This window comes from Rosa chinensis, chromosome 1 (assembly GCF_002994745.2).
Source record: "Rosa chinensis cultivar Old Blush chromosome 1, RchiOBHm-V2, whole genome shotgun sequence".
Lineage (NCBI taxonomy): Eukaryota > Viridiplantae > Streptophyta > Magnoliopsida > Rosales > Rosaceae > Rosa > Rosa chinensis.
The window spans coordinates 31,474,001-31,492,489 of NC_037088.1; the positions used below are offsets into that span (position 1 = coordinate 31,474,001).

The following is an 18,489-nucleotide window of genomic DNA, read 5'->3' on the forward strand; positions in this document are numbered from 1 at the left end:
GTAGGGGGTCTACCTGCTGATGTCAAAATTCCGGGATTTATGTTCGCGGACTGTGCCCCTCCCCTTAGGGATGGTTTCTTTTGCAAAGCGTTGACCGCTCTATTGGGTGCCTTATTCACGGCGGATCGGCCTAATTTTTTTACACAATACCTATCATTGTTGTATAAAGATATAGAAATTTTTGGATTGATTGATTTCCATTTTAGAATTTTTGGATCGAACATAATCCTTATATGCCTAGTAATGTAGTATAATTTGTTAATTAGGCTTGTTACCCTCCAAAAGCAAAATGGGGGAGGACATGGAATTTTTTTTAAATGCACCGTCGGATGTTGTCCGCATATGAATATATGGTAGTGGTAGGAATTTCAGCCATTTCCGCCTTCGGTTGGGCATCGATCTACACGGTCAACTCGATACCCTAATTAGAACATAAAACAAATATACTTGCAACCGGTCCTTGCAAATTCATTTTTTTTATCTCTCATCTCCCACACTCTCGTGAGTAGGGGTCTACCTGTGGATGTCAAAATTCCAGTATTTCTGTTCGCGGACGGTGCCCCTCCCCTTAGGGATGGTTTCTTTTGCAAAGCGTTGACCGCTCCTTTGGGTGCCTTATTCACGGCGGATCGGCCTAATTTTTTTACACAATACCTATCATTATTGTATAAAGATATAGAAATTTTCGGATTGATCATGTTCCATTTTAGAATTTTTGGATTGCACATAATCCTTATATGCCTAGTAATGTAGTATAATTTGTTAATTAGGCTTGTTACCCTCCAAAAGCAAAATGGGGGAGGAAATAGAATTTTTTTAAATGCACCGTCGGATGTTGTCCGCATACGAATATATGGTAGTGGTAGGAATTTCGGCCATTTCCGCCTTTGGTTGGGCATCGATCTACACGGTCAACTCGGTACCCTAGATATAACATAAAACAAATATGCTCGCAACCGGTCCTTGCCAATTCATTTTTTTGATATTTGATCTCCCACACTCTCGTGTGTAGGGGGGTCTTCTTACGGATGTAAAAATTCCGGGATGTTTATACGCGCATGGTGCCACTCGCCTTAGGGAAGTTTGCGTGTTCAAAGTATTGACCGCTCCATTGGGTGCCTTATTCAAGGCGGATCGGCCTAATTTTTTTTGTACAATACCTATCACTGTTGTATAAACATATGGAAATTTTCAGATTCATCGATTTCCATTTCCCAATTTTTGGACCACACATAATCCTTATAAGCCTAATAATGTAGTATGAACTTCGTTTATTAGGCTTGTTACCCTCTATGAGCAAAATCGGGGACGAATTGGAATTTTTTAAAATGCACCGTCGGATGTTGTCTGCATATGAATATATGGAAGTGGTAGAAATTTCAGCCATTTCCATCTTCGGTTGGGTCTCGATCTATCCGGTCAACTCGATACCCTAAATTGAACATAAAACAAATATGCTTGTAACCAGTCCTTGCCAATTCATTTTTTCGATCTTTCAGCTCCCACACTCTCTTGTGTAGGGGGTCTACCAACTGTTGTTAAAATTTCGGGATGTTTGTCCACGCATGGTGCCGCTCCCCTTAGAGAAGTTGACTTGTACAAAGTGTGTTGACTCATAGTCAAAATATTAACAACTTTCGACTTTATTTCAAAATCGATCCACTCAATCAACCATACTAACAATAAAACACAGGTTTCCAATCTATTTGCACCTTGTTCATGACCATCTCGCATAAGCTCTAGCTTCGTGACTTATATACAAAATCTAGAAAAAATTAATTCCTACAACCGTTCAACGTCCAATTAGAGAGCTTAATTTCATAATTCTTCCTTTTATTTTTTTACCATTTTAATTTTATGTCACGGACAAATTTCATATAATAAAATGTAGTTTATTAAAATAAATTATCACAAAACAATTCATACAAAATAAAAATACGTAAAAAAAAAAAATAAATACAAAAAAGACCCAAGGCCTTGGCCAACGCCCAGGCCCAACTACCACCACGTATAGGCCCATTTCGACCTCTGATCTCAACCCACTCAACAAACCATTCAACCCGGCCCAACCCCACCACCTCCGACGAACCACTCGCTGCGCCGCACAGCCACCTTGGCGGGACCGCCGCCTTCATCCCACCGCCACTACCATCGAGCCGTCGACCATTTAACCATGGAGCAACGACAACCTTTCCATCCCATCCCTTTCCCAGATCGGACTCATGCGACCCAGTCCAAACTAGATCGATCGGATCCAAGCCGCACCGGCACGATCTCGTCTCCACCAGGCAGTCTCCGTTCATTCGACACCCAGCCAATTCTCCAATCTCCTCCTCCCTCAATTCCCACACCGCCACCGCGATGTCCCAATCACACTAATCGTCGACTCGCCGATGTCCCAAGCCTCACATCAGACCCAAACTCGAAAAGGAACTGTCCGATGACGCCGCCGGACATGGAGAGGAAGTTTTCTCAACACTAGGGAGCGGAACCCAGGATGTTTGGCATTGTAGCCATTTTTGTTTTTTACCCGTCCTCTCTCTCCTCTCTCAATTGAACTTACTTTTTTTTTTTTTTTCCCAAACCTGTTCGTAAGAAGACGGTAACGGGGGGAGACAGATTGGGTCAGAGCGGACCCTACAACTTTTCATTTGGCCTATGTTGTTCTGCCACGTCACCCTGTCCCTCTGCCACGTCACCAGGTGACCCTCACCTAGGTGGATAGCAGAATCTTCGATATATATATATATATATATATATATATATATATATATATATATATATATATATAGGATTTTTCTCAGGTAAGGATGTCCTTAGTTTTTCTTATGGAACGGATTTACTGTTTTCACCCACTTTCCGATCACATTTTTACATCTTAGCCGTTCAGTTTTTAGGTCCTAATGTATGGATCACCTCTGCAAAATTTCAGCCAATTTGGTGATCGTTAAGGCATCCAAAACTGCAATTTACACGAACGAACCGAATCTGTCGAACCGGAACCGTTCGTTTACATTGTTGTAATTTGCAGTTTTGGATGCCTTAATGATCACCAATTTGGCTGAAATTTTGCAGAGGTGATCTATACATTAGGACCTAAAAACTGAACGGTTAAGATGTGAAAATGTGATCGGAAAGTGGGTGAAAACCGGAAATCCGTACCTAAGAAAAACTAAGGACGTCCTTAGTGTAGCCGGACTGTATATATATATATATATATATATATATATATATCTAAGAGTGTTAGACTTTAAGACTGATGCACGTTTATCCATATTATAAAATTACATATTGCTAATCCGTTAATCAAATACACCAGATAGTCAGATATTATGTTCGCACTATGAATACTTACTGATTAACAAATGATTGAGGATAGTTAGAGACCAAGTCAAATGAGACCCGAGGGATTTGGCCAGGAATAAGACGTCCCAGCACAAGCATCTTTGATCTCTCTGGTCTTTTCGAGTTTCCATAGATCACAACACCATCAGCTGCCTTCTTTGACTCACCTAGACAAGCCTTACAGAACAAGTAACCTGTAACTTTAGAATTGTATTGAAAAAACAATGGTTAAAACACACCTAGCAGTTAGATCACTGGAGGTAAGTGTGGAGTTTGCATTCAAACAAACCATAAGTATTAAAACATCCCAGAAAGAACAAACAACATAAGGTCCATTAAATTGGAGTCATAGCAAGAAATTGTTAACATATTTCCTACAAGTACATGAGAGTATGGAAATAGTCAACAATATACGGCTCCCTCTCATTGCTTTCATGATTACTTTTTCATGAGCTTCAGGTGAGACTAATGTCATGCATGAGATAAAGACATAGTCAAGCTAAACATCAAAAGTTTACTGATAAGACATACCCACTGATACGAATGATAAACAAGAGGTTATACTCTGGTTCAACATATAATCCTCCTTTCAGCATTGCTTCACGCTTCAACCGGACCAACTCGTTGTCCTATACAACTGTACATACATGTGCATTTGCAAGCATAATTAGCTATAATGAGCCACGCTCATTGTACCGCCAGGGGTACCAACACCCACCATATGAGTGACTGGCGTAAAGACAGCTAGCCGGGTTACCGCTTGAGCCCCGGATCAACCCCAAAGCACCGCCGACGCGCCACCACGCGCCGTGTCAAGTTAGCATCAGAAGCTACTGAAACTGGGAACTAAAGCACATCAGTCCCACATCGAAAACAAGGAGAAGATCATCCTCTTCCTCACCTATAAAAGGTCCTCTCCTCTCTCCTCATTAATTACGCATTTACTACTCATTACTGTTATGCTGCCTATATGCATTGACTGACTTAGGCATCGGAGAGTTGAAGACCGCCCAGCGCGGTCTCCCTCTAACGCCCTGTCTTGTGTTTGGCAGCTAGCGGTAATCCTCAGAGCGGCAGAGTAGCGGTCCGCCTGCCGGACCAGCGTTAGACCAAGGTTTGGCTACCGCCAGACTTTTGAGCATTAACATTGGCGCCGTCTGTGGGAAACCTTGAACAAAAAGTCATCCCATCACAATTACCATGACTAACGGTAGCGGGGGAAATGTTGAGGAGCAAGCAGACCAGTCCGCCGTTCCCCAACCCGCCCACCAAGCGGTAAGCATCAACCGCGCACTATTCAGCACCCCGGTCAACCCTGGCGGTGAAACAAATCCAAGCAGCAGCCGCCCCCCAGGTCAGGACCTCACCGCCTTGTATGAGCTGGCGCTGGCGGACCTCCACAAAGCAAACAGAGAGCGCGAGTAGGAACACAAGGAAAAGGCTGAGGCCCAAGAGCAGGTGGCCACGCTGATGACAAGTTTCGACGAGCTAAAGCGGGCGCTGGACGCAAACGCTAACCCAGCACGAAGTGAGCAGTCACACAGCACCAGACACAGCCGGCCTACCGCTGGTATAGGACCCATTGTGCAAATGCAGGTACCGCTAAACCCACCTGAGCTGGCAGGAATGGGACCACCCCCTGTCCCCCAACTGTTGGAGCAGGAGGCGGAGTCATCGTTGCGCACCCGCCCCTCGAGGACTAGAGTAAGGACTGAGGGCAATCTACCCATTCCCGGGCGAGGGTCAGTTCCGCGGAGCGCCCGAGCAGGCCCCGCTGGCAACGCAACCGCCCAAATTTTGGACAGGATACAGCAGTTAGAACAGAGGCTAATCCTGGCGGAGGCAGGCACCCCGGCGCCAGCCCCAAACCCACTCTTCGCGTCCAGACCAGGACCATTCACCGCTACAATTTTGCAAGCCGTCAGACCAGCGTTTGCAAAGACCCCAAAAATGTCGCATTATAGCGGTAAGACCGATCCCTTCGTCCACATGGACACGTTCAAGAAGGTCACCAACAACAAGGGATTTGATGACGCCACCCTGTGCCACTTGTTCAGCGAAACGCTGGATAGTGAGGCAATGAGTTGGTTTTTCGAGTGTCCGCCAGGGTCCAGCGGCTCATTCCAGGCGTTATCTCATGCTTTCCTTTCTCGATTCATCTTGTTGTCCGCCGGTCATCACAACACGAGCCAGTTGTTTGGCGTCCGGCAGGGAGAGGACGAATCATTGAAGGCATTCGTCACAAGATGGCGGGCGGCAGCATCTCAGTGCCGCGATCTCGACAAAACAATGGCTTCGGCGACTTTCAAGCAGGGACTCCTCAAGGGACCGTTCCTCTATCACCTCAACTACAATCATCCAAACGCGGCGTATGATCACCCTATGAGTGAGGCGGTCATTCATGCCCAGGCAGAGTTTATCACATATGGAGAAACCCCACCGCCACCAGCAACACCAACAAAATCATCTCAACCCTCCTCCAGCCATCAGGGGACCGCCAGCAAGGCCCCCACTGCACCGCCAGCTGACAAGAAGAGGGAGTGGCAACAGGGCAGTTATCAAAGCAAGAGGCAGAAAGACAACCACTACAAGGGCAACCGCCCATCCCATGGGGACAATCACAACAAGCAGACGGAGTCCTCTCAGCGGTATGCAGTATTCACGGTCCTCACAGCCTCGTACGAGGAAATTTACAATCAGTGCAAGGATCAGATACCACCGCCACCCTCACCGAAATTCCCCAAAAAGGGCAAGCCAAGAAATACCGGCATGTGGTGCAAATACCACGAGGACAGCGGTCACAATACCAACAGTTGCAACGCTCTCAAAACGGCCATTGAGACCCTGTACCGTGACGGCAAGATGGATCAATTCAAGGTGCGCCAACCGCCACCTGTAATTGCCAACATTGAGCCACTGGGCCGCATCAACACCATCGATGGCGGGGCTCTAATCACCAACATGTCTCACAGGGCAAGAAAGCGTTACGCACGCGCCAATCACCCAAAGGAAGTCTGTAACATCCGCTACGAGAGATCCGCCAAACTCCCAAAGTCTGGTTGGGAGCCCATCACCTTCTCAGAGGAGGAGGAGCGCGGAGCACATCTACCCCATGACGACCCATTTCTGATCGATGCCATTCTCGACAGATGGTCAGTGGGAAGAATCCTGGTGGATAGCGGATCTGCTGTCAATGTCATATTCAGCGGTTGTTACAACAACCTTAAGCGGAACAAGAAACTACTACAAGACCATGAGCCATTGCTTAGTTTCTTCGGCGATATCACTCAACCACTGGGTTCTGACTACATGCGGTTAACCATCGGCTCCAGTCCATGTATGGCGGAGTTCCCCACACCCAACGGCACGGGCTGTGTCAGGGGAAGTCAGCAATTGGCAAGAGAGTGCTACTCAACCACCATTGCACGGTCAACCCGCCGCCACGAAATCCTAACGGTAGGAAATCAGGCACCGCCACCAGATATCTTCGAGGATCCTAGGGATGAGGAGAAGAAATATGTGAAGAAGGAACCGGTCAATCCAGAAACATCGTTGAAGGTCATCAGCATCTCCGACGAGCACCCAGAGCGGACAGTCCGCATAGGAGCTCAGCTAGACCCGGAGGTGGCGGCAGAACTCACTCAATTCCTACGGGACAATGCCGCCGTCTTCGCATGGTCATATGCGGACATGCCAGGTATCTCTCCTGAAATCATCACACACAAGCTAACCATCAAGCCATCCTTCTATCCTATCAAGCAGAAGCGAAGGGCCTTTGACGAGGAGAAATACCGCGCCATAGGAGAGGAGGTCGCCAAGCTCCAGGGCATGGGATTCATCCGCCAGGTAGTCTATCCCCAGTGGATCTCCAACCTGGTCATGGTCAAGAAGCCTAGCGGCAAGTGGCGGATGTGTGTCGACTTCAAAAATCTCAACAAGGCGTGCCCAAAGGACAGTTTCCCTCTACCACGCATTGATCAGCTGGTTGATGCAACAGCCGGGCATGAACTCCTCAGCATGATGGACGCTTTCTCCGGCTACAATCAGATCAAGATGCATCCCAGCGATCAGGAGTGTACCACCTTCACCACCGACAAAGGCCTGTACTGCTACAATGTTATGCCTTTCGGTCTGAAGAACGCCGGTGCAACTTATCAGCGGATGATGAATGCTATGTTCGCTGAACATTTGGGCAAGATAATCGAAGTCTACGTGGACGACATGTTGGTCAAGAGTATAAAGGCCAGCGGACATGTGGCAAACCTCAAGATCATAGTTACCATCCTCCTGGCCTATGGCATGCGCCTCAACCCAGAAAAATGCTTCTTTGGCGTCACCGCCAGCAAATTTCTGGGTTATATCGTCAGTGAACGAGGAATCGAGGCTAACCCGGACAAGGTACAGGCCATACTCGACCTGGCGGACCCTGAGTATAAGGTACATGTCCAGTGCCTCCAAGGCAGGTTAACCGCCCTTTCTCGATTCATCTCCAGGCTCACTGACAGGTGTGCCCCATTTTTCAAACTCCTCAAAACGACTCACAAGAAAGTCATCAACTGGAACCCAGAATGTCAGACGGCGTTTCAGGCCTTGAAGGATTACCTAGCGGCAGTCCCACTACTCTCTATCCTTGTGCAAGGAGAGACACTGTTCATATACCTAGCGGTATCGATATCAGCGGTGAGTTGCGCCATTGTCCGGCGGGAGGGACAGGACGAGCTCCCAGTTTTCTAATCTGGCAGAGGCATGAACGGGGCAGAAACAAGATATCCACCCTTGGAGCAGCTAGCTCTCGCACTCATCGTTGCCGCCAGGCGCCTCCGCCAATATTTTCAAGCACACACAATCCATGTGCTAACTAATCAACCGCTGAGACAGGTGATGCAGAACCCTGAACACTCAGGGCGCCTCAGCAAGTGGGCCATCGAGCTCAGTGAATTTGACTTAGATTACAGGCCAAGAACCGCCATGAAGGGCCAGGCGGTAGCGGACTTCATCGCTGAGCTCACCGAGCGTCAGCCCAATCCCGGCACGGAGGCTGAGCCCGGGACGGAAATGGTAACCGCTGAGGGGCCAGCTCCCCTACAGTCAGATTGGAACCTGCATGTGGACGGCTCCGCCAGCGCCAAGGCCAGCGGCGCCGGAGTCATTCTGACAGGACCAGGGGGCTGAACGTGGAATACGCACTGAAATTCAACTTCAAGGCCTCCAACAATATGGCGGAGTACGAAGCACTCATTGCCGGCTTACTCCTCGCCATCGATTCAGGGGCTGACAGTGTCAACATCTTCAGTGATTCCCAGTTGGTCGTTAACCAGGTCAATAACAGCTTCCAGGCCAAGGACTAACAGTTAGCGGCATACTTGGGGTACGTTAAGACACTCCTCAAGAAATTCAAATTTCATAACATCACACAAATCCCCAGGGAAAGGAACGCCAAGGCTGATTCACTGGCAAGACTGGCAACCGCCCAGCCACATCAGAGTCCAGCGGACACAAGAGTGGAGTGTCTTGACAGGTCAAGTATCACAAAAACCCTGGCGGAGATCTTCAATATTGAGGTCAATACCAGCTGGATGGACAAAGTCATTGAGTACAAGCGCAACGGCACATTGCCGGAAGACAAAGTTAAGGCGCGACAACTCAAGCGGAGGGCAACCCGCTACAACATCCAGAACGGCAAGCTGTACCGCCAGGGATTCACCCATCCCAACCTCCGCTGCCTAACCCCAGAGGAGGGAAAGGTTGTTCTGGCGGCAATTCATAGCGGAGAATGCGGAAACCACTCAGGCGCCAGATCCTTAGCCAATCGCACAATGCGGCAAGGCTATTTTTGGCCTACTCTCGGCGATGATGCCCGCCAGATGTCGAGATCATGCCACAAATGCCAACAATTTGCTGATCTCCCACATGCACCGGCGGAACCACTATCGGTCATCATCGCTCCATGGATTCACTCAACTTGGGGCCTGGATCTGATGGGAAAATTTCGAACCGCCAAGGGCCAGTTCAAATACATCATAGTTGCTATCGACTACAACAGCAAGTGGATAGAGGCGGAGCCACTAACGGCAATAACTACCGCCAAGGTAATTCACTTCCTCTGGAAGAACATTTACTGCCGCTACGGTGTCCCACACACAATAATCACAGACAACGGCACACAGTTCAACAACAAGGAGCTCATCTCTTTCACCGCCAACTTGGGTACCAAGATGAGTTTTGCATCTGTCGCCCACCCCAGACCAACGGTCAGGTCGAAGCAGCAAACAAGATAATCAAAAAGCTGCTGAAGAAAAAACTCGACAAAGCAAAGGGTCTATGGGCGGAGAAACTCCCGGAAGTTCTATGGGCCATCAGAACAACCCCAACTTCCGCAACTGGTGAAACTCCTTTTTGCATGATGTTCGGAACGGAGGCTGTCCTGCCTATTGAGGTTACTCAACCTACCGCCAGAGTCGAGGGCTACCGCCCAGAAACCAACACTGACGGCATCAACCTGGACAAGGACCTCCTGGAGGAAAAGCGACACAAGGCCCACTTATGCAACCTGCAAAACAAGCAGCGGGTATCGCGTTTCTACAACGCCAGAGTCAAAGCCCGGAACCTCCAACTGGGGACTGGGTAATGAAGGAAGTCATTCCACCGCCAACAAAGCTTCGCCCAACTTGGGAAGGTCCATACAAAATTGTGGAAGTTGTTAGCCCAGGCACCTTCTACTTAATGGACAAGGATGGCGTCACAACGACCCACCCTTGGAATACCGAACACCTTCGGTATTATTACAAATAGTCATGCCGCTACCCAAAGGCATCTTGACTTAGCTAAATTTTTGTTCAATATTTAGCTAAGGGAAGCTACCCAACGGGTACTACCCCTCTTTTGTAAACGCTGATCAGTCAGCTATCAATGAAACGAGGAATTATTCAAACCATTGTTACCAAGTCTAGCACTGATGGCAACTGGCAACGCCAGGAATCGTCAGCGGACCACGTCCGCTACGTTGTGCACTTGGACCAATTTTAATTCCTTTAATGTTTCATTGCTTGGCAAAAGAAAAATCTCTAAGTCAAAACTCTAGCGGTACAAACATATCATGACAAACAGCAAACTTTGAAATTTCATTTCAGGGTTGAGACTCCCCACCCAAAGTTGTTCATTACTTCAAATGTCGAAACTCAGCCAACAACAACAACAAAAAAAAAAAAAAAAAAAAAAAAAACACATGTAGGAGCTCAGCTCTTCGGGTTGGCTTCAACATCTCCACCTTTCGCAGGCGGCTGTGGTTGTGCGCGGCTTGTCTGGTCAGACCCTCTGGCGGTAGGGCTTGGAGTCTCTACGGTGCCATCCGGCCGAGTGTGTGCCGCCAGGAAACCAGCACGGGACACCTCTGACTGGGTAGGCAGAGGAGTCTGCTGAGAACCATCCGCTGGCTGTGCACCACTTTCCCCGCTTCCCGAGCGAACACCTTCAGGCTGGACAGGAACCGCAGCTTGCATCGGCGGAGCATTTTGGACTGGCAGAACAGGTGGTTGGGACGCCTTCGCAAAGTCAATGGCGCCCCTCTGCTTCAACATCTCCACGTTGGCTAGGGCGCCGGCCTTCGCCGATTCAGTCATCGCCTTTTTGTACTCCGCCGACTGTTTGAATTTCTCCACAGCGGCGGCAGCGGCATGGGTCCCTTCGTCCCACAGGCGAGCTACCTCAGCCTCCAGTTTCGTCACCGCTGCTTGCTTGGCGGCAGACTCCCGCTGCAGGATATCAATCTTTTTCTCCTTAGCGGCCACCCGCTCCTGCAGCAGAGACGTGTCTTGTTCCATCCTGGAGATTTGGTTGTTCCGTTCCACGTCCCACCGGATTGCCACTTCCAACTTGCCGCGAGCATCCGCGGGGTCGCAATCCGCCTTCGTCAGGCGCCGCTCCACATCCGCCAGCCTGTCCTTGGCGTCCCCCAGCTCCCTCTCGAGACCGCTTATCTCGTCCCTGAGCTGCCGCTCAACCCCGGGCTGCTTCTGCGCCGCCATGAACATCTCATGTAGCCCAACCGAAAGGTGACCAAAAGCTGAACTAAAGGGTGACCCGTCAATCGCCGTTGGGCGGGAAATCCCCGCCAGACCACCAAACCCCAGTATCTCGCAGAGGTGGTAGAGAAATCCCCGTTCATTGTCAGTCATGAACTCGGCATAGGCGGCAAACGAGTCCAGGTCACTCGCAGGCGCCTCTTCTGCAGCGGCCACTGGCGCCTTCAGCGGAGCTTGGCGGGCCTTCTTTCGCTGGCGGACCCCGATAACCTCAGCATCATCATCATCCTCCTCGTCGGAGTCATTCTGCCGACGCTTCCGCAACAACCGCGTCTGTCCAGCGGCCGCAGGCCGTGGCCCCCGTTGCTGTTGACCCACCGTAGCGGCAGCCCCCGCCGGCCGCACCACCTTCTGTGGCCCACGTCGCACGTTGGGCACTCTCTCTGCCTGCGGCGCGGCGCCAGACCCCTCCTTTCCACCCCCCACATTGGCACCCGTCTGAGCAACGGGTAGGCCGTCGGCGCCAAGGTGGGAGTGCAGCGGCATTGGCAGCACCACCGGAACCTCGGATGGGCTCACCGCCAGCGTCACCGGGTCTATCACTGTCTTTTGAGCCGCATCCCTTGAGGCATACATGGCCTCCAAAAAGTTGTCAATCTCCGCGCGGTCCATGGCTTTGGCAAAGGCGTCACGGCTCCTAGCGTTACCTGGCGGCGTCTCTAAACAAACAAAAAGCAACTCAGTCAACCACAGGGCCAAATTAACTAAGTGTACAAGGTAGAGGAGATTTCTTACCAACGGCGCGAGTCAATCGTTGATCGACCAACAGCTCCCAACCGGTAAGTAGGCGAAAGTCCAACAAATTGCGATTCCGCCAGCAACCTTGGATGCGCGCCACACGGCACTCTTCTTCACGAGTCAGGATGTAGCGCAAGCCCACTGCAAAACAAGGATAAACGTTAGCAAGGTTCAAGACTAAGCACAATGTAAACCGCCAGCAATATTCAGCGGAGACCGACAAGCCACCTCGGATAGGTTGGAACTCTGACTTAATCCTAAACGCCGGTTCCCCGTCATTGGATTCCGCCTGATATTCCCACCCCGTCGTGGCAACGCAAAAGGTGTCCCGCCAATACGACATAGAATCCCTCAGGTTCTCTATCAACTTGGGGGCTCCCTGGCGGCGACTTAGGTTCACTTGACCTCCGCAGCCCTGACGCTTCACATACGTCAGCTCATAGAAATGCAGCACCTCCGCCAAGGTTGGTCCCTCACAGCCGGACAACCGCCACAGCGAAGTCATCGCCAACATTAATCGCCACATGTTGGGGCAGACTTGCCCAAAGGCTAGGCCGAACTCGCACACCAAGATCTGAAGACTGGGCACGAGCGGTAGTGTCACTCCCTGGCGGAATATGGCCTCATGCACAGCGGCAAATCCCGGGCGAAGAATTGAAGCCTTTTCATCCACCGTCGGTGGACGCAGTTTAACAGCGCCGGGCAACCGAAACATCCGCTTTATCCGGTTGACATTGGCAACGGTCATCCGCCCTCCCGCCTCGTCAACAGGAATCCCATCCGGAAGAACCCATGTCGATTCGGTATCCTCCCCTGTCGCATCTCCCCCGTCAGCGGAGCCACTCGCAGCGCTGTTACTTGCCAACCGCTCCTCACGCCTATTCTGAGCAGCGGCGGCCTCCCTGGCCCTAGAACTCTCGGGGAGCGAAGCACGACCCATTACTACTTCCCAGGGTATGGTTTGTAGCGGCTCGATGTCTAGCGGTTCTGGCAGTGAGGTTCCTGCACGGGCAGACGGACGCAACGAGTCAATAAAATTCCTATCCGCCGCGCTGAATGACACGTCAGACCCGGAATCCTCACTGCTCGAAATCTCTACGACGCTAGCCATCCCCAACCCTAAAACCCAAACCGGTCAGTTTACACAAGATCTAGCCTTTACCTATATTCGTTTAGTGCAAAAACATCAAGAACAATTACCCAGAAAAATACCAAAACAAGAACAAACGCACACTCAACCCAGATTCGACCATCTAGCAAAACCCAAAACCCCAACTCTCTGTCAAACACCATAACCTCCCTCAAATCTCTCTCTACACCCTCAGAGAACACCAAAGAAGCAACATCACACCATTAACAGAAGTAGCAAAACCCAGAAACCACCATTGCAGATTCAATGAAACAGGAAAAGGATTCGAAATACCAACCTCACGTCGAAGCTGTGGCGTGCAACTCGTCTTCACTGACAGATATTTCGTCCTCTCGAGTCCGACAGCTCCACGAAAACTGGGGAATCTTCTCCGCAATTCACAGACGAACAAGGCTCGAAGGAGGCGACTCAGATTTGAAGTTTTTCCAGAAGTGTCGAAACTCGCTGAGTTCCCTCCCTTTTATGTCAACATCAGGCAATCCTGAGCCATCCGCTAGAAAACGACATCACGTAGCAACAGTACACGCGTCCCACGTCTTCACTAACTCCCCGGATTAACCGAGGTGTCGCCTCGGTTACGAAATCCATCATTGCTCGCATTAATGACGAGAAGACGGCTAGGCGTAGGAGGCAAGCCTCCAGACGCTAACCCTCTAGGAGTTGGCCACGTGTCAACCGTCGTCTCCTTCAGCTTCCAAGGGAAGTAACCACTTGAGAAGAAAACCCCCAACCATTGGAAGTCTCTGCTGAGCGAAACCCCGCCAGCGGATCTTCACTTGTCATCCTCCAAGTGGAGTCTCCGCTGAGCGAACCCCGCCAGCGGATCTTCACTTGTCATCCTCCAAGTGGAGTCTCCGCTGAACGAAACCCCGCCAGCGGATCTTCACTTGTCATTCTCCAAGTGACGGAGTCTCCGCTGAGCGAAACCCCGCCAGCGGATCTTCACTTGTCATCCTCCAAGTGGAGTCTCCGCTGAGCGAAACCCCGCCAGCAGATTTTCTCACTTGTCATCTCCCAGGTGACAGTCCACTGAGCGAAACCCCGCCAGCGGAACTTCTCTTGTCACCACCGAAGTCTCCAACGGAACTTCTCTTGTCATTCGGTAAACGGGGCGTCCTCCGCTACATAGCACACCGCTAGCGGACCCCCCTTTCTCATCTGACAAGCTGCGTACTTTATTCAGCGCAATACCGCTCAATAAAATACCACCAAGCACGTCTACTTGACGCTGCTTCCTGCTACATCTAGCGGGGGGACTTCCGCCAGCAGCGGATCCCGAGGCCACGCCTCTCTGACAACGCCGCCACGCGGAGTTACGGTCAGAATGTCCCTACGGGACACGGGGACTAGTCAACAGTCTACGACAGCCCTGATCAGGTACGTTGACCCCCGTCACTTGGGTGCTAAGATTGGGCTCGCAACCCAACACCCTCTGCTTTGTGCAGCGCTGCTCCGTGCAGCTCCCCCTCAACAAACAATAATAGCGACCATCCGGAGGTCCATCTTAGCCGGGGAGTGGGGGACTCCCTGGGGGCCTAGCAGGGGCCCACCCGAAAGGGCACAAAGCGTTTGCTCAGTAAATCCATGGTTGACGACGCACTGACGCTAATTATGCTTCTGCAAAGTCTAGCGGGAGAAACGCTTCAAACCGCCGATCAACTCCCCAACCAAGATTGCCCTCCTTGACTGGGGATTTGGGGGACTTGTACATACATGTGCATTTGCAAGCATAATTAGCTATAATGAGCCACGCTCATTGTACCGCCAGGGGTACCAACGCCCACCATATGAGTGACTGGCGTAAAGACAGCTAGCCGGGTTACCGCTTGAGCCCCGGATCAACCCCAAAGCACCGCCGACGCGCCACCACGCGCCGTGTCAAGTTAGCATCAGAAGCTACTGAAATTGGGAACTAAAGCACATCAGTCCCACATCGAAAACAAGGAGAAGATCATCCTCTTCCTCACCTATAAAAGGTCCTCTCCTCTCTCCTCATTAATTACGCATTTACTACTCATTACTGTTATGCTGCCTATATGCATTGACTGACTTAGGCATCGAAGAGTTGAAGACCGCCCAGCGCGGTCTCCCTCTAACGCCCTGTCTTGTGTTTGGCAGCTAGCGGTAATCCTCAGAGCAGCAGAGTAGCGGTCCGCCTGCCGGACCAGCGTTAGACCAAGGTTTGGCTACCGCCAGACTTTTGAGCATTAACAACAACGTACACAAGAACAATGTTAACATCAAGAATATGAAGGGCCAGTACAAAGCTCTGATCTTTTAAACACAGATCTTTTCTACTCTTTCGTTTTTAAACATACCTTGGCAACAAAGCTCAGATCTTTTAAACTCAGATCTTTTCTATTACCTTGGCTATTGGATCTGATAATCCAAACAAAACAATCCAAAGACTTTTGTCATCAAATAAACCATTTAGATTGAAGGCTAACAATAAATGACAAACTACTCTGAGATTGCAGAACAAAATAATGAACCCATCAAGAAAGAGAAGCAACACGACAATTTTCAACAACCACCAAGCAACTTACTTTGCTGCAGGAGCAGGAACCTGAGGCTTCTTTTCCACCATTAACACCTCTAGCAGATACCAAGTTACCACCTTTGCCCAAATCAAAACAAATCCGTGATTACCATCTACAATATCAGAATGATTGAACAATCTTTCACTGAAATTCGGTACAAGGAACCTACCTTGGCAACAAAGCTCGGAAAGGACGAAGACATGTGATACAAGATATCCAAACTGTCAGCCAATAACTTAATCATGATTAGTTGTCTGAGGCTGGTTATCAGATCTACGTGATGAAGGAGTGAGAGTAGCAGTAGTATTAAATGACACAGAGAGAGGAAGATTCAAACCTAAAAAAGCCTTGATTGTAACCGACTAACCGCTTCGCCTCATAAGAAGCCTATCGAAGTCAAAAGCTGATGGAGGATTAAGGAAGGGAGGAACTGAAGTTTGATCGAGGGTTGAATTGTTGAGGCACTAAAGAGAGGAATGGAAGACTAAAAGAAGAAATTGAAGAAGCAAAGGCGTGAGGCTGTGAAGTGAGGAACGTATTATTTTAATTGAGTTTGCAGATTTTGAATTGGGGATTTAAGTTTTGGGTTGAGAAAAAGTTCATGGTCATTGATGTGAATGAATTGAGACACATTGACCAGCACACTTCCATTATCAGAGAAACAAAAGTAAATCTACTCACCGAACTTATGAATCCATTAACAGATATTGAGGAGCAGCACGAATTGTTGCAGGGTTAGGTTTCCCAGGTATATCATATAGAGAAATTGTATCTTATAATAAACTAAAGGGTCACTATGTAGTTGTGCATCAATTCACCAATGCTTTGTTTTGTAGTTGAATGTTGAGATTGCAGACTTCAATGAAGCAAGAGAAAAGGAGTTGCCTCTTCTTATCAAGAGGTAGATGCCAAAGTTAAAGAATTGCGCCGAACCATTGAAGGCCTTAACAACGACCAAGTTAAAGTCAGAACTTCTCTTAAGAAGTTGAAGGAGAAGAGTGGAGAAATGGACAAAGAGGTCAGATTGTTCTGCGATTTTATATCAATTACATAATATATAAAGAATGTAAGGGTCTTAGTAACTTTGTGGTTGTCAATGCCTCTATATTCCAGTTACAGATTCCATTTACTGTTTGATGTCTGAAGCTTGATAATTGTATTTTACCAGGAGAAGGAATTTGTAGATGCAAAATGAGTTCAACGTAATGGTGGTCAGAAGTTGGCTTTGCACGATTCTGTATGAGTAGTGGGTTGTTTCTTTTTCTGCAATCTGTATCTGGAATTGTAATAATATTGGTGCATATATATTTTAGTCAACAAGTCATGTTAAAAGTTTAGTGTCTGAAGCTTGACAAATGCATTTTGGTAGAAGCTACAAGATTCTGTTGGACCAGGGAGTTGTTTCCTTGTAAAACCTCAAATCAATTGCTTGACACTCCTCTAGCTAGATCTATCTATATGCATGTTAACTATGAAAAAAGAAAAAGAAAAAGTAAAAGAAAAGGAGAGAACAATCTTTATTTGGTGCACTGGTTGCTAGTTTACAAAATGTTATATCTTACTATGTAGCACTTTATCTATGCTCATCGGTAACAGTATATTTATGTTCTCTAGTAGTAGCTTCTTTTTACTTGAGGCATTTAATACTAGGCATTTACCCACTTGTTTCTTTTACAGGTGGGTGTTTTTCTTCACAATTGCTGGTGTTGTTTTGAAATTGAAGCTTGCATCACTTAGACAGCAAGAGACCTTATATGTCAACTATCAACATATGCATTCCTCCAACCACTAGTCTGCAGGTAAGCTAGTCATCAAATATAGCATATCCATAATTAAATGCAAACAAATTTTTAAAACTTTATGTAATGTCACTTTGGCTTGACTTTTGTTGGTATACCTTTGGATTGAGCATGAATTAAATGCAATCAATTTTTAAAGTTTCTGTAAGGTCAGGTTTGCTTGGCTTGTGTTAGTTTGTTTTTCATTGGGCTACTTGGTCTTTTTCATGTCACAAGCAATCGTGAAAGGAAGACTCTCTCTCTATCATTCAATACTTGGTTTTTTTGTTGCATAAGAGGTAATTTCCAATAACACAAAGCAATTCATAAGATATTTGATATCTTCAAATATTAGTGAAGTTGCATGTATCATTGTGGCTGCTATACTTGGTGTATCATTGTTCCGTGTTGGTTCATGTATTTTACAGATTTTCATGTTTCAGATTTTGCTAGCTAGCTGCTGTCCTTCTTAAGCAGTTTATTAAAAAAAAACTGGAACGAGGCTACTCAGGCTAGGGCAATGAAGCATTTGAACACCCTGCTGTTTCAAGTGATGAGAAGGTATTTCTAGCAGTTGACATTTTCAAGTGCTTAAATTTGTAATACTGTTGACCTTGATAGTTACCTTGTATTCACTTTCCAGAGACTTTGGTAACAATTTGGGCATGTATCTATAATTTTAGTTGCCTACCTTTGTATAAGTAGCTTTTCTCTTTTCTTCCTATGTTGTTATGGAGTTAGAACCTATATGTTTTTTTTTTGTTCGTTATTTTTTGAACTGTCATTGTGCATCTACGTTTCTGGATCTCGACTCCCATAATTTTGATAGTGTTTTGTTATTTTAGATTATCTACTTT

At 48.2% G+C, this 18,489-nt stretch overlaps 1 protein-coding gene across 1 annotated transcript; it reads right to left on the reverse strand.

Moving 5' to 3' along the window:
• Nucleotides 1–10,580: 10,580 nt before the first annotated feature.
• Nucleotides 10,581–13,111, reverse strand: LOC121049280. The gene is made up of 3 exons (XM_040505991.1): nt 12,393–13,111; nt 12,162–12,305; nt 10,581–12,085 (listed from the first exon to the last, which is right to left on the reverse strand). Exons 1-3 carry the CDS (start codon nt 13,102–13,104, stop codon nt 10,581–10,583), a joined length of 2,361 nt encoding a protein of 786 aa, XP_040361925.1. The 5' UTR covers nt 13,105–13,111.
• Nucleotides 13,112–18,489: the final 5,378 nt, after the last annotated feature.

Excerpts from the sequence above, each read along its gene's own strand:
- LOC121049280 (XM_040505991.1), bottom strand. The coding sequence starts at position 13,104 with ATGGGTCGTGCTTCGCTCCCCGAGAGTTCTAGGGCCAGGGAGGCCGCC. Across the intron at positions 12,306-12,392 it reads AGAGTTCCAACCTATCCGAG|TGGGCTTGCGCTACATCCTG; the intron begins GTGGCTTGTCGG and ends CTTGTTTTGCAG. Across the intron at positions 12,086-12,161 it reads ACGATTGACTCGCGCCGTTG|AGACGCCGCCAGGTAACGCT; the intron begins GTAAGAAATCTC and ends TTGTTTGTTTAG.